The following is a 16,590-nucleotide window of genomic DNA, read 5'->3' on the forward strand; positions in this document are numbered from 1 at the left end:
CTTTCAAGTTAGTTTCACCCAGATGTCCTCCTGCCTTGACGCGACCGATCTGGCCACCTGGATTTATGCCATGGTAACATCCAGACTGGACTCCACATTCTGTGCCAACTGGAGTCTCCGAGTTGACTTCGCGGAGAGACCTATGTAGAGTGAATTAGACTCTACATTAGACTCTACATAGGTCTCTCCGCGAAGTCAACTCGGAGACTCCAGTTGGTACAGAATGCCTCAGCTTGGTCATTATCAGGAGCTAGGAAGAGTATGCATATTACACGCATTTTACAGTCACTCCATTGGCTTCCTATTAGCTACCGGGTTCAACTGAAGGTACTGGGCCATCACATAAAGTATTTCATGGCCTTGGACCCTCATATCTGCAGGTACCATCCTGCAAATGGGCAAGATCAACCACAGCTTGTACACGTGTGTTCTTTGTAGCAGCCCTAATCTTGTGGAATGTCTTGCCTGAAGAGATCAGGAAGGCTTCCACACTTCTAGCATTCCACAAACTATGTAAAACCATAGTTCAGGAGAACATTTTTTATAAAGGTAATAGGGCGAGATCGTAACCAAATCGTTCAAGAGATGTTTCAACACAGAGAACTGTGGACTTTATTACTTTGTATGGTCTGGGTTATCTTTTGCTGCATGCATTAGCTTGTTCTCAGTGCATTGTATTTCTAGTTATGTAATGCCATAGAGGAGCCCCGTGGTGCAGAGTGTTAAGCTGCAGCACTGCAGTACTGCAGTCTGCTCACGACCTGAGTTCGATCCCGACGGAAGTCGGTTTCAGGTAGCCAGCTCAAGGTTGACGCAGCCTTCCATCCTTCCGAGGTCGGTGAAATGAGTACCCAGCTTGCTGGAGGTAAAGGGAAGATGACTGGGGAAGACACTGGCAAACAACCCCGCAAACAAAGTCTGCCTTGGAAACGTCGGGATGTGACGTCACCCCATGGGTCAGGAATGACCCAGTGCTTGCACAGGGGACCTTTACCTTTTTAATGCCACTTACTGCTAGCTTAACATATCACATTTAATACTTAAGCTTTGTTCAGACTGAGGCAATCCCAAGTCACATCCCATTGATCACATTAACTTAACATTTTGTAATGTGCTTTGAATCTTGGTGAGAAAGGTAGATTATAAATAATGTAAGTAAGTTAAGCAACCTTTTGTATTTCATGTTATAGGCAGAAAAGAAAAAGCCCAGCCCAGCTACATTCAATCCAACACAAGTTCTTCCATTGACCTCACGGAAGCAAAAGGCACCACCCACATTAAAATGTCGCATTTTAAGTTCACATTTTAACTCGTCCATAGAGGCAAACTACCAAAGAGTTCCAAACTTAATGCTGCGGGAGGAACTCATCTTCGGTGACTTCAGAAAAGGCTGCCATCAAACCTTACGGAATGGCAGTGGAATCATTTTGCAGGTGGCAGGTAATGCTTTGAGCTCCTGGAGCTGCGAAGCCTTTTGGTGTACCCCACACAATCTTGTGTAATTCGCTTCATAAGCGACACTACCGGTGAAACTAGATGGGATGACAAACATGGGGTTTTGTCGAAAAGGCCAGCCCTATATAAAATTCACCTTGACCAGGATGGGGGGAGGGGCCGTGGCTCAGTGGTAGAGCATCTGCTCAGCATGCAGAAGGTCCCAGGTTCAGTCCCTGGCATCTCCAGTTAAAGGTACCAGGCAAGTAGGTGACGTGAAAGTCCTCAGCCTGAGACCCCGGAGAGCCACTGCCAGTCTGAGTAGACAATACTGACTTTGACGGACCAAGGCAGCTTCATGTGATGACCCAGGCTAACCTGATCTTGGCAGATCTGAGAAGCTAAGCAGAGTCGGCCCTAGTTAGTCCTTGGATGGGAGACCACCAAGGAAGTCCAGGGTTGATATGCAGAGGCAGGCAATGGCAAACCACCCCTGTTCACCTGTTGCCTTGCAAACCCCTCTAGGTCACCATGAGTCCCCTACGACTTGATGGCACTTTCCACCACATACTTTCCACATTCATTCTCTTGTCCACATTGCATTGTTATAGAACTCTCAAGACATGGCATCATCACACCATACGTTTCCCATATCTCTTGCCCACCTGTCCCCACAAGAAGCAGCCATCAGAAGGAACCCTTCTGGCACAGTCCCCCTTGCCATTCCAGTCTGCCCTGTTCAATTTTCACAGGGCTGAGTCCAGCACCCCTCAGTATGATGATATCAGTACCAAAACCTTCTTTCCAACTGACTTGGTCTCTTGTCATCATCTCAATGTCTGCTGAAACATCTGGCTAAGATTTGGAAATGGATAAGAACAAGTGGGTTGGGAACTGACTGCAGACACCCTTTACTATTGCTTATAAGAACTGATAGCTCTTTTGTTAAGTTTTTGTCAGTTAAATTTTCAATGTAGTCAAGTTTATATATATATATATACCACAGTGTATGTTGAGCCAGAGTGATTGAGACAGGTGAGAAATGTGAATAAATAAATACCTTTTCTGGAAGAAAAAATAGCTCAACATTCACAGTGCCTCCACATTCACAGTGCCTGAATATATATATATATATATATATTTGGACATGACATTGACTGAGCTGGAGAGCAAAAATGCTTATCATTAATAGCTATATTGATGGCGCACGGTTTGAAAAACACACTGCATAAATGACTGAGCTGAGTATTTTCATATTCAGGACGGAGGAGTCATTCAGATTTATCAGCCCATTAACTTTATAAACATAGCATTAGCGGCCGTTTAGGTGTGATGTGGTGAATCTGTAATGAGAAATTCTTTACGTGGCATTTTATAATTAAATATCTCATGAACCATTTGTAAGGTCAACAGAGATTAATGCGAGATGTCAGGCAAGGTCACTGTGTGAATTCCTAAAGAATCACATCCTTCCTTACAGGGCAGAAATATCACAATTAATTGGCATTAAACACAACAGAAGGTAATTGTTTGATAGAGTTTTATATGCTACAATACCAAATCAATGAGATGTTTGCTTACTGAAACAAGCTGCTTCCTAATTGTTATTATAAATTACATCACCTTTTAGGGCTGATGGCCTCAACTTTAGACCAAAGGTTCTTAAAACTTTGTCATAAAAAGCTTGTGGGACCTACTGGATTTAATATAGATTGTATTTCTTATATTTATTACACTTATCCACTGCTGTCTCTTTAAAGAGCTTGGGGAGTCTTTCATTTGGTTCCTGTGCATATTCTGACAAATTACGGGGCCATCCAACCAAAGAACATGAACAGTATGGCTGTTTCAAACTGAAATAGTACAAGATCACCAAGATCAAACAGAACAGTCAAATATGGTGCAGGGGTGTGTGTGTTAGTAATTGGGAGAGGAGATTAGTGGTTGTAGTTTTAAGTAAAAGTCACAATTACACAACTCATGTATGTACATTCTGTCCATACACATTTTTGGTAATTAAAAGCAAGAAAATTCACTCCCTTTTCACGGTGGATTCAGTTTTGGATACAGTAACACTGCCCATTTGTTCTTGCCTATGCGGACAAAACATGCTTTGTGCATGCTGGAAACGCCATATATCAGTGCAGGTAAACAAAGATTTATTGCCACAAGACCCACCTTCTTTTGGTGATCTCAAAATGCTCCTGGTCAGAGCCGGTGGGAAAACGTTGAAGTAGAGTTGTTTATGCATGGGTACTCTCACTCACATTCACCCCCCCCCCCGTCTGTCTCAGCTGTTTCTTGGAGTTATGCATGAGTTTTCCCTCTATTAGAGATGACCACAATGCCAGCCCTTACAAATCCTGAGACTTTCTGTCCCTCTATAAACCCGATTCTTCCCTCTCCCCTGAGCTCAGCCCGCTTGAAATCCCTATGCATAAGGCAAAGCGCGGGACACAGAAACTTGGTTTCTCTCACAGCATGCAAACAGCCAGTTACAAAGCAGCATTTCAAGGGGCGGGGATTCAAATACTTCTTGTTCCCTTGCAGTTCTTTCTGAGTAGAAGGCTTTTAAAAACAAGGCTTGGATTTGTCCCTCCCTTCTTTTCAAATAGCTCTGTTTTTGTTCTTAAAATGCTCAACATGTTTTTTAATGCGGCAATGGGTTTCAGGGGGGAACTTTTCTCTCACTACAGCCAATTACGAAGCAGCATTTCAAGGGGAGGGGGACTCCAATGCTTCTTGATTTGAGCTTGGAGACTGCTGGTGCGTAGGCTCCCAACAGGAAAGTGTGGGTCCAGCAAGCAATGAACCTCAGGCAAAAATCCCATGCATAAACGACCAAGTATTCTGATGGCCTGGCAGACATATACATCCCCTGCTACGGTGGTCTAGTTCCAGTTGTGATAATGCCTGAATCTTGGCTGTAGCACTTCAGACTGGAGGTGGGGTGCTTACATGTGCTCCTCCACATAAAAGAATGCTCTGCACAAAAGTCCTCAGGTTAGGCAAAAGGCTACATCAGAACTCTTGCCCTTGGCCTGTTCATTTGTACTACTGTAGGTAGACTAGGGTCTGGGAAACCTAGGTTTGAATCCCCACTCTGTTAGGAAACTGGCTGGGTGACCTTGTCCCAGTCACACACACTCAGCCTTGACCCTGGCAAGTATTTGGATGGGAGACCTTCAAGGAATACCAGGGGGCATGGCATGTAGGCAAGCAATGGCAACTGCCCTCTGAAGGTCTCTTGTCTCAAAAACCCTTCGGGGTTACCAAAAGTCAGTTGTGACTTTACAGGGAAAAAAGGTGGATTCAATTCAGGCACAGCTGTACCACCTCAGTACAGATTAGTTCTCTGAAGGAAGAGAGGATTCACAAAACTAGGGTTATTTTCAGAGCTGTGCATCTCCCCTCTCAACAAGCATTGACTTCAGTAGTCATTGTTGGGTTGGTATCTAGCTGAATCTAATCTGAAGCGTTTGCATTAAATAGGATACAACTTGGGTGACTGTGGAGTCTGTACTGCCCTTATTTGCACACTTAACACCGCCCCAGTTCCAAAACATTTTTGCAAGACAATTGCAAAACCAGATTTCTCGAGCAAATATCAAGGAGTATAATGTGGCCAACTGCTTCAAGCAAGGCTCACACAACAACCAGGCTGGGAAAGCTCGAGGAAGTTCTTGCAGTACCTGCAGAAGCAGTCTGCACTCCTTTAATGAGGCCTACGGCTATACTTAATAACAGCTGCAGAGGAGGAATGAAGGTGAAGCACACCCATTTTGTTTGGATGGAGCAAGAAAGACCCAAACATAACTAATGTGGATATGAACAACCAACTATTAACGATACGAAAGAGAGTGAATCGCCTGAAGTGCAACGCCAACTAATTCTCACACATGGGGGGAAAAATCTTTAGCTGTACAGGCTTAGAAATCTACTCACTGTTCAGTTCGATATATTGACTAGTGTGTGAATGCACAAAAGGTACATTGTCCTGTTTTGTCGAGTTGCCAGAAAAAGCAAGACGATCCAGATTGTGAGCATCGAGGACATTCCAAATATTGGGATTTACACAGAAGTGGGTCATGCATTCTTTTCTTCTTTGCACAAGTCAGATATTTGACATTGGTGAAAGAAGGATGGTAGACATCGAGCCTATTGCTCATGGGAGACTTATCTTATAATAAAGTTACACATACCATGGTTGTACGCGTAGAGCTGCTCAACAAATGGGTGAAATGGTCATCTGAATCTGCTTTTATTTAGTTGTCTACTAACTAGGACCTGATTCCCCATTGCCTGTTAAAGGAACAATTCTGAATGAAGGACAATTTCGCTTCAGAGTACTTGACAGCATTCAAGGGTAAGAATGAGCATTCGGATATTTGTCGTTTGCATGCCAAAATCTGTTTTAGGGAATGCCCGTGGTCTTCTGCAAGCATTATCCATAGTTCACTTGAGATAAAGGGCAGCCAATATTTTCAATCCCAAAGGGACCTGTGGTACCATACATTTGCAGTTGAGTTTGAGAGGAGCCTATGCTCTTCCTTACGAGAGAGCAGCACTCGAGGGGAAAGGCAAAGGGGTCAACAAATGTGATTACAGAGAGGCAACACTCAAGTCTCTCAGAGAACTACAATTAATGATAAGTAACCCCTCTCTGTCAAGATGTTCTTTGTGCCTTTCCATTGTAAGGAAGGACCTAGCTGACAGTGCATACCCCAGCAAAACAGACTATTTAGCTTTGATTATAGACCTGCCCTCGCAAAAAAGCTTGAGGTTTTGAAAAGTGAAAATGCACAGATACACACAAATGTCTACGGCAAACCCCCTCAGCCCTTTTCTACAGCGGAGATGATAACAATGAAAGGCTACACATGACCTTATTCTTAAACATTCATCTTCCGATATTCCAACAAGGAGAATAAACATGGTTTTGCTCAAAAATTACAAAGTATAAAGAATGTATATGTGTTCGTTTCCCCCCAGCATAGGGAACATGCTTAGGGGCACTTTGTTGGGGCGGGGGGGGGGGGGAGAAGAAGAGTTGGCTTTTATATGCTGACTTTCTCTCCCACTTAAGAAAGAATCAAACCAGCTTACAATCACCTTCCCTTCCCCCCTCCCCACAAGAGACACCCTGTGAGGTAGGTGGGGCTGAGAGAGCTCTAAGAGAGCTGTGGCTAGCCCATCTTCCGACATTTATCTTCATAAACATTCATCTTCCGATATTCCAACGAGAATAAACATGGTTTTGCTCAAAAATTACAAAGTATAAAGAATGTATATGTGTTATTCAACCCCCCGCCGCCCCAAGCATGGGAGACAAACACATATGCATTCTCTCAGGGAGCCAGCGTGGTGTAGTGGTTAAGAGCGGTGGTTTGGAGTGGTGGACTCTGATCTGGAGAACTGGGTTTGACTCCCCATTCCTCCACATGAGCGGAAGGATGGAAGGCTGAGTCAACCCTGAGCCGGCTACCTGAAACCAACTTCTGTCGGGATTGAACTCAGGTCATGAGCAGAGCTTGGACTGCAGTACTGCAGTTTACCAACAGGCTAATGACAGAGTTTGCCCAGGCTAGCCACATCTCGTCAGATCTCAGAGGTTAAGCAGGGTCAGCTCTGATTAGTACTTGGATGGAGGACCACCAAGGAATACCAGGGTCGTTAGGCAGAGGACGGCAATGCCAAACCAACTCGGTAAGTCTCTTGCCTTGAAAACCCTACTGCGTTGCCAGATGTCGGCTGTGACTTGACGGCGCTTTACACGCACATGGCTAGTTGGTTCCAGAACATGTCCAGGCACTGAGCTCAGCTTGAAACGTTTTCTTTACGATTTAAGTCTGAAGTTCACTTTAGCATGTGTGAATGTGACAGATGAGAAGAGATATGGATTTTCAGATTGACTTTATAAATTCATCTAACTGATGTCCGGATCATGAATTAAGCACCACATTTAAAAAAAAAAATATGGAAACAGTACACAAGCCAAAGAGCACTCAGTCTTATTTGATTTTGTGCTACGGAAGAGTTTTATCGTAATCTTTGGGAATTTAGCCAAGGCCAATGGATTGTGAAACCATTCAAGTAATTAGCTGCAAAATTCATAAACTGGAGAAAGAACTAAAAATTAATAACTTTACCAATAATTGCGGGAAATAATTTTCTTGCGTTTCACAGATCGTATTCAACTGCCATTAGTGTTTGAGACGGGCTAATGAGAACTCTGTTTCACGACTCTTGATCTAGTTCTTTCCACTAGGAAAAAGTGTCCAAGGGCTATATTGAACAGGAGCAATAGCTGTAGCAAGGACATGATAACGCTCTACAGACATCAGAGCGGTAAAAACAAAGTGTTGGTAGAAGAGCTGACGGCTATAAGTTAGTCAGTAATTTAGAATGGAATCAAATGAAAAAATCTAGAGCAGTATGAAATTGTGGAGTTGTCTCCTCGGAACAATTACAAGACTAAAGAGCTGGAGAGCCAGCATGGTGTAGTCAAGAGCGGTGATTTGGAGCGTTGGACTCTGAACTGGAGAACTGGGTTTGATTCCCCGCTCCTCCACATGAGCGGCAGAGGCTAATATGGTGAACCGGATTTGTTTCCCCACTCCTACACATGCAGCCAGCTGGGTGACCTTGGGCTAGTCACAGCTCTCTCAGACTCACCTACCTCACAGGGTGTCTGTTTTGGGGAGGGGAAGGGAAGGGGATTGTAAACCAGTTTGATTCTTCCTTAAGTGGTAGAGAAAGTTGGCATATAAACACCACCTCTTTTTCTTCGTCTTCTTCAAATGCGGTTCCAGGTAGATCAGGGTTAGTTCACACAAAGTAGCTTCGGATGTTATATTCAGATAAGGCTGCTAGTGGGTATTTTGTTTTGTTTTTCGGTTAGGGAAAGGAGTTTCTTCCTCTTATACAAGATTTTGTTCAGCTATTTCAGTCGTCTCTCTAGGCACTGGGAATTTCTGTGAGAGACGTGTTGTGTGATGCAGAGTTGTCCCTAACATAATTTTCTTTCTTCAAATTTGATTTGAATAGTGGCACGCCCCAGGTCTGAGTAAATAACATATTGAGCTGGAAAGAAATTTGCTCATAGGTCAAAACGGCTAGAGAACTGTGGGTGGAGAACAGACTACATTCCCTGCCTCTGTTGCTTGAATAGTATGTACACTACACACCCTGTCCAAGAAGCTTTCCCCGGATGCACCTGGAGGTGACCGAGACTTGTAACCACACACACACACACACACACACATTTAAATACACTGCCTTTCTTGCAATTTAATCTTGGTTATACTCGACAGCGCACCTTCAAACGTTACTGTGAATCTTTTTTTCTGCCTTCCACAAACCCTGAATGGAAATTTCTTCCCCTCCTACCCCACTTAAGCATGAGAATGCATTTCTGAGACAAATCTGTAAACAGATCCTGCCTTTTGGTCCAACCTGATGCTCGACGGACGACAGCTCTTGAACATTTTTATGATACTCTGCATACATGTACAAATATGTGTAAAAACTTATAAATTAGCACAATGTGAAACATATTTCCAAGAATTCAAGGACATCACAGGCTTAATTTACGTGATATCATAAGCAGGAGTATTTTCCGGTATTTGTACACTGAAATTCAAAGAAGAAGAAGGAGAAGAGGAGGAGTTGGTTTTTATATGCCAACTTTCTCTACCACTTATGGGAGAATCAAACTGGCTTACAAACACCTTCCCTTTCCCTTCCCCACAACAGATATAATCTGTGAGGTAGGTGGGGCTAAGAGAGCTCTAAGAGAGCTGTGACTAGCCCAAGTTAACGCAGTTGGCTTCATGTGTAGGAGTGGGGAAACAAATCCAGTTCACCAGATTAGCCCCGCCGCTCATGTGGAGGAGTGGGGAATCAAACCCAGTTCTCCAGATCAGAGTTCGCTGCTCTTAACCACTACACCACACTGGCTCAAGACATGCTCTATGGGTTTCTAGAGGTAAATGTTAGCAGACCAGCTCACTCAGAGGGGACAGAGGAACCTCACTTGGAGGGGACGGAGGAAACTCAGAGGGGACAGAGGAACCTCACTCAATGCAGGAAACCTCACTCAGAGGGGATGGAGGAAACTTACAAGTATGCCTCGCCAAAGAATAGTTGGATCCACCACTCGTTGAGCCAAAGCCCTCGGGAATCTGGCTAGAACTGCGCGGTCTGGTCAACAACTTCGGAGGTTCGATTTCTGCTCCAAACTCTGCTCCGATTACTCCTAGCAGAACAATCGCAGTGGCTTGCTTGCGCCTCTCTTCGTAAGACATAGATATTTTTTTCATTTGTGGAAATCCGGAAAGAGAACCTGCAATGCAACACAAAGAGAATTGATTAGGAGGAGGATCGACTATCACTTTGGGGGATCCTTTCACTGGGCAAAGTTCAGACTCTCCCCAATTTTGTCTTTAGAAACGTGGAGGGTCACCGTAATACCACTTGCTCCTGCACTGGCCATCAACATCAAAAGCCTCTGGCCACATGGGAGAAGAACATGATGTGGTTCCTTTCCGTTCCAGCATTACCCTTGGAACAAAGCCAACAAGGAGCCAGAGTGTGGATTCTTCCCATGGGACTGTGTAGCACAGGAAGAATCCATGCTTCAACAGCTCCTAGAAGAAGAGTTGGTTTTTATATGCCGACTTTCTCTACCACTTAAGGGAGAATCAATCCGGATTACAATCACCTTCCCTTCCCCTCCCAACAACAGACACCCTGTGAGATAGGTGGGGCTGAGAGAGTGTGACTAGCCCAAGGTCACCCAGCTGGCTTCATTTGGAGGAGTGGGGAAACCAATCCAGTTCACCAGATTAGCCTCCACCACTCATGTGGAGGAGTGGGGAATCAAACCTGGTTCTCCAGATCAGACTCCACCACTCCAAACCACTGCTCTTAACCACTACACCACGCTGGTTCTCCTAGTGTTGGACTAGACCATGGAGATCCAAATTCAAATCCCCATTCCATCATAAAGCTTACTGGGTGATCCTGCACCAGTCACTGTCTTCTCAAGCCCTATCTAAGCCTCATAGCCTTGTAGTGGGGTCAAGGGACATTGAAATGAATAAGTATCCATAAAAAAAACTTCTCAAACAGCTGATCATTAACGTTGAAAAACCAACACTGTATTTAAAAGAGAATTGGAAGATTCCTCACACACACTGTTTTACTTCCAAAGGCATAGTGGCTTTGTAGTCCAGAGTTGGGACAAATGATCCCTTGGTTTCCCAACATTTATGCCACACTGTGAGTGGTTTCTGGGTGTTACTACAAATTCAGGCTGTAGTAGAATTATTTCTCAGGTACTCCAAAGCAAGGGCAGGGTGGGGGGGGTAGGAATGTAAGTAACTGACAGGGTTGCCAGCTCCAGGTTGAGAAATACCTGGAGATTTTGGGGGAGGAGCCTGAGGAGGGGGGGTTTGGAGAGGGGAGGGACTTCAATGCCATAGAGTCCAATTGCCAAAGCGGCCATTTTCTCCAGGTGAACTGATCTCTATTGGCTGTAGTTGTAACAGCAGGATATCTCCAGGCACCACCTGGAGGTTGGGAAACCTAGCTGAAGTTTTCTCTTTCCTATGCACAAAGGAATACAAACCTGCCTTGAAACAACAGAAGAAAATGGCTACCTATTCAAACACAGGTGTGCAGACTCACGGTGTACAGCATTTGTGACAATTCAACATAAACTCCTCAAAGCTTCTTAATATTACCTTTGTTATTTTGACAACTGCGTGTGAGATTTATTTATAATTTTTTTGAACGTGCGAGGAAAGACACTTTCATATATTCCAGCTAAATTAATTTTAAAAATTCACCCTTCCCTGCTACAGTGTGATGTTAAATCTCTTTTGTGAGAAGTCACAGGAGGCCACTCGGTACTCTGGGAGAATTACTAGGTCTGAAGATTAACGAAGTGTGAATTAATAAAAGATCTTCTGTACAGTACTGTACGCCCAAACGGCAGCAAATGAAATTTCTTCTTCTTCTTCTTTTTTAAATGAGCATAAGAATCCCTGTTAAGAAAACCGATTCCCAGTCCGGCTCCGGCTCTGATAGTTTTACACCCAAAGGGTGTGTGGAATCTTTAACAATGAGAAGGAAAGGAACTACAGGAGAAAAAAAAAATCAATAGTCACCTTCTACGGGAGAAAGATGAAAACGCTCTCTATGCTAAGTGATACGTAACCGTTTTAAACGTCTATAATTGGGATATATAATCGCCGCTATTAAAGGCAACACAAACCGAAAGGGGGACCTCGGCCTAAATAGATCCATTTTTTTAAATCCGCTTCGCTCACAACACAATGATCTGGGAGGAAGCCACCACGCCGCCCTTCCTCCGCCCCCCCCCACCCCGAAGAAGCACGCTCCACAACAATAGTTCAAAGGAAAGCTCCATTCTGCAGCCGCACTGATTGTTCTGTCAGCTGACCTCTGCAGAAGGGAATTGCTAACCGCGGCCGGGCTCCTCCGCTGACAAATGAATGATCGCGCCTCCATCCATTTTCACTATGGCTGCCTCTAGCCCAGGTGCTCAGACGGAGAGCCCGGTGTGACATCTGAGATCAAGATGAATTGGCGCAAACTCCTGATCCAAGATTGTTTTATACCATTTAATTTAGTTTCTTCCCCTGCTCGGATGAGCACAGCTCTGGTTATGGATTTCTATTCTAATGTACTGGAGCAGGCGCTGAAAGAAGCCAATGAAGCAGATGCCGGAGCCGGGAGACTGCGGGGATACTGATCAATAGGCGAGGCGCTGACCCCAGCCGCTCAGCCTCTGCAATGGTCACTGTTTAAAGAAAAGAAAGGGGGTGGGGGGGAAGCCCCACACATGTGCTGCTTCCAGTAGGAAATTAAACAACAGGGGCGCTTGGCAAAAAAACCCTACCCCCCCCAACAACCCTTGTTGATCTTCCTCTTTGTTTGATTAAAGCCACCTCAAGTTAACCCTTCTCGTCTCGGAATAAATGTGTAACCCAAACGCTCCTTTATCTCAAAGGTTTTGAGACGTTGGCCGATTTCGAAATGACGCCTTATTAACGCGGACCTGTTTCTCCAGGAATGAACGACCAAAAAGTTTACATTGACTGCTAGTGGAAGAAGAAGAGTTGGTTTTTATACGCCGTCTTTCGCTACCACTTAAGGAAGAATCAAACCGGCTTGCAATCACCTTCCCTTCCCCTCCCCACAACAGACACCCTGTGAGGTAGGTGGGGCAGAGAGAGCTGTGAATACCCCAGGGTCACTCAGCAGGTTTCGTGTGTAGGAGTGGGGTAACAAATTCAGTTCACCAGATTAACCACCGCAGCTCACGTGGAGGAGTGGGGAATCAAACCCGGTTCTCCAGATCAGAGGCCACTGCTCCAAACCAACCGCTTTTAACCACTACACCAGACTTGTATTAATACAAGTGTTCAGACTTGTATTAAAGTAAGCGTTGAGGCATTTTGCATGTCGCAGATACCCAAGTGCTGTCCACTATGCATTCAAGGGCCAAAAACCTTAGAAGGCAGCCTGAAATGGTGATGAGACTCGGAGAGAGCTCAGCATCCCACAACTATGCTTAAAATCACAAATGTCTAGCACTGGAAAAAGTCAGCGGTGGATTGGGAGAAAAGTTTCGGAGAAATTAATTAGGGGAGGGGTTGTAGCTCAGAGGTAGAGCATCTGCTTTGGCATGCAGAAGGTCCCAGGTTCAATCCCTGGCATCTCCAGTTAAAGGGATTAGGCAGGTAGGTGATGTGAAAGACCCCTGCCTGAGATCCTAGAGAGCCTCTGGCGGTTTGAGTAGACAATACTGACTTTGATGGGCCAGGGGTCTGATTCAGTATAAGACAGCTTCATGTGTTCACGCACAAATGGCCCCCCAGGTGGAACTTGGGGTCCTCCCAGAATGACAGCTCATCTCCACACAATAGAGATCAGTTCCCCTGGAGAAAATGGATGCTTTGGAGGGTGGACTCTATGGGGTTGTACCCCACGGAGTCCCATGTCCAGCCAAGGATCCACCCCCATATCTTTAGGAGTTCCCCAACATGGAGATGGCAACCCTCACACACACACACCCCACCGGCAGCCAGGGAGGACCTGGCAACCCTAGGGCGAAGCCAGGTTTTGCTTCTGAGCTATTAGTAGGAACTCGCAATTAATTGCGGCCCTTCCCAACAAATAAACTGACAGCCAAACGGGAGATTTTAAAATGAAATAATGTCTATAAAAGTTGTCCTTCCCTACAAGTTTCATTTGTCTCGCAAAAATTTGGTATTTTCTCACAGTGATGGGCCTTCGTTTAATCATGCGAGAGGGTGACACGGAGATCCATTTTCTTGACAGTACGGTTGATCACCCTATCACGGCGAGAAAATTAATAACCTCAAATAGCCCTGCGTGGAAAACAAGAAGCTCTGCCAGAGAAAAGGGGGGAAGGTTTCCACACTTAGATTTCTAGACGCAGTGCAAAGAAAGTGCACTAAGTAAATGGAAGTGACGGATTTCTTCATTATCGGCTCGGTTTTAAGCAAAACGGAACACTCCGGGCTCCGCGCTTTGAACGCTACACACACACACACACACACACACAAAAAGGTGCCGGCAGAATACCAACACAAACGGCAGGCGGGTCTTTTGAGGAATGGCTCCGCAAGGGCGGATGTATATATTTTCCACCCTAATGCGTTGAAATAAAATATAGGTAAAAAAAACGTCTGGAAAAGTTTAAGCTGTTTAAAAGGTTGCGAGGTATTGATTGCTTCATTTAAAAAGCAGTCAGGGAGTGCAAGCGAGAGGTCAGGATAAATTTAACAGTTTGAAGCACTTTACTAAATAACTCTAAAGATCATGTTAATTGGCTTTGCACGATCCTAGTGTAAAATTAATTTTATCCTAGCTTACAATAAAAGGATTAAGAGACATATTAAGTTCGGGCAGGTTTAACTGGAACAGGAATCAATGGATTTGAATTAAGGCTAAAGGCTATTTTATGGGAGATGGACTACCCCCAGATACTTTATATCTGCTATTAGACATGTATCAATGGTCCTCTGTTACTGTATTAGGTATTTTTTTAAAAAAAAAACTTGGGAAGAGTAAACACCAAACTAATTTATTATCATGAAAATACTGTTTTGGGATTTTGAGCAGCTGAGGGTTTGTCTGGGTTTCGGACGGTTGGCAAATGCAGCAGGACAGCCATCTCCTGCCGCCCCCACCAGATCTTGAACATAGACACCATCTTTGAATGGCAGACCTTTTGGTTAAAAGCCAACTGCGTGTTGGCAGTACCCAGCACTGACGGCTAGGGATGCCAGCCTCCAGGTGGGACCTGGGGGTCCTCTGGAATTACAGCTCACCTCCAGACTACAGGGATCAGTTCCCCTGGAGAAAATGGATGCTTTGGAGGGTGGACTCTATGGAAAGGTACCCCACTGAGGTCTCGGTCCTCCCCAGGATGCATCCCCAAATCTCCAGGAGTTTCCCAACCTGGATCTGGCAACTCTACCCCCCTATCCCCCATCAGTGGCCAGGGGGACCTGCCACCTTACTGAGGGCCCAGAGAACACAGGCTTTATATGTATAGGTTGCCAGCAGCATCAGGCCACCTTCCTGCATGGTGTGATGGTCACCTTCTAGGATGGTGTGGTAGTTAAGAGTGGTGGTTTGGAGAGGTGGACTCTGATCGGGAGGAACTGGGTTTGATTCCCCACCTCCTCCACATGAGCGGAGGAGGAACTGGGTTTGATTCCCCACGTCCTCCACATGAGCGGAGGAGGTTAATCTGGTGAACTGGACTTGTTTCCCCACTCCTACACATGAAGCCAGCTGGGTGACCTTGGGCTAGTCACAGCTCTCTTAGAGCTCTCTCAGCCCCACCTACCTCACAGGGTGTCTGTGGTGAGGAGGGAAAGAGAAGGTGATTGTAAGCCTAGATTCTCCCTTCAGTGGTAAAGTCGGCATATAAAAACCAACTCTTCTCCTCCTCCTCAATGTTGTCTCCCAGCCTTACGAAGCCTCCTTGTGTCTTATGTACTTTTGACTCATGGCGACCCTACGAATTAATGCCCTCCAAAGCATCCTAACAGCCTTGCCGAGGTCCTGCAAACTGAAGGCCGGGGCTCCCTTTATTGAGCCAATCCGTCTCATGTTGGGTCTTCCTCTTTCCCTGCTGCCTTCAGCTTTCTCCTAGCAAAAGCCTCCTTGGCACAGCCGCAAAGGAAACGGGCCCGAGATGTGAGAACAAGATCCCCCCGGTCAACTGTAACTGTTGATTTAAGTGTATGTTATGATCTGATTGTAAGCTGCTTTGGATAATGTAAAGTGGGGTATATAAGCGGAGAAGTTTTTTTTAAAAACTTGGCCGCTCCAGTTAAAATGATCCCAGATAGCAAGACTTGGAAAGACTCTTGGCCTGAGATGTATGTATTTTTATGTACATTATTCTAATGTATTTTATGCATATTGCAAGCTGCCTTGAGCTCCGTAAGAAAGAAAGGTGGCTAATAAATGCTTTAAATAAAAAAATAAAATCCCCACAGCACTGGACCACAAAGAGAAATGTCCGAATTCAACAGAAGGCAGAGTCCATATCAAGCTATCCCCAGACTCTTGACTGGAACGGCAAATTAAGTTAAAAGTGCATAGTGATTGTCTGAGTTGTAACTGATCTATTAAATCGGAATAAATGTGCCCGTGAATAAAACATAGACGGAATGAAGGGAAACAGTGTGCTTTGCTTTTAAGATTATGCATGCATGCGTTACAAGAGGCACCAAGTTAGACGAGGCAGTATTTACTGTGTGACAAACTAAGGAAATGCCTCTTCTGATGGAGAACATGCAAGTTTTATTACTTTTAAATTACCGTAGTTTTTTAAAGCAATTTTAAAATCAGACTAGATATAATTGATTAAATCAATTAAGCTGATTAATTGCTAAGGGTTGCAGCCCTGGGCTGACAGGCAATGTGGTAGAGTGGTTAGAACCCTGGACTAGGATCCGGGACTCCCAACTCTGCATCTCCGAATCCACCACTAAACTCAATGCATCGTCTTGGGCCAGTTCATGTATATCAGCCTAGCCTACCCTCACAAGGTTCCTAAAATCACAGAGTTGGAAGGGACCT

The 16,590-nt window shown here is 44.9% G+C and overlaps 1 protein-coding gene across 1 annotated transcript in view; it reads right to left on the reverse strand.

Annotated features, from left to right (window-relative positions):
• WDR7 (WD repeat domain 7) overlaps positions 1–16,590 on the reverse strand; it is a 241,548-nt gene that overhangs the window by 101,149 nt on the left and 123,809 nt on the right. The window contains exon 20 of the mRNA XM_056848181.1: positions 9,557–9,778. Coding sequence (XP_056704159.1) covers positions 9,557–9,778 — 222 coding nt within the window. The remainder of the gene's footprint in view (positions 1–9,556; positions 9,779–16,590) is intronic.

This window comes from Euleptes europaea, chromosome 4 (genome assembly GCF_029931775.1).
Source record: "Euleptes europaea isolate rEulEur1 chromosome 4, rEulEur1.hap1, whole genome shotgun sequence".
NCBI classification, from domain to species: Eukaryota; Metazoa; Chordata; class Lepidosauria; order Squamata; family Sphaerodactylidae; genus Euleptes; species Euleptes europaea.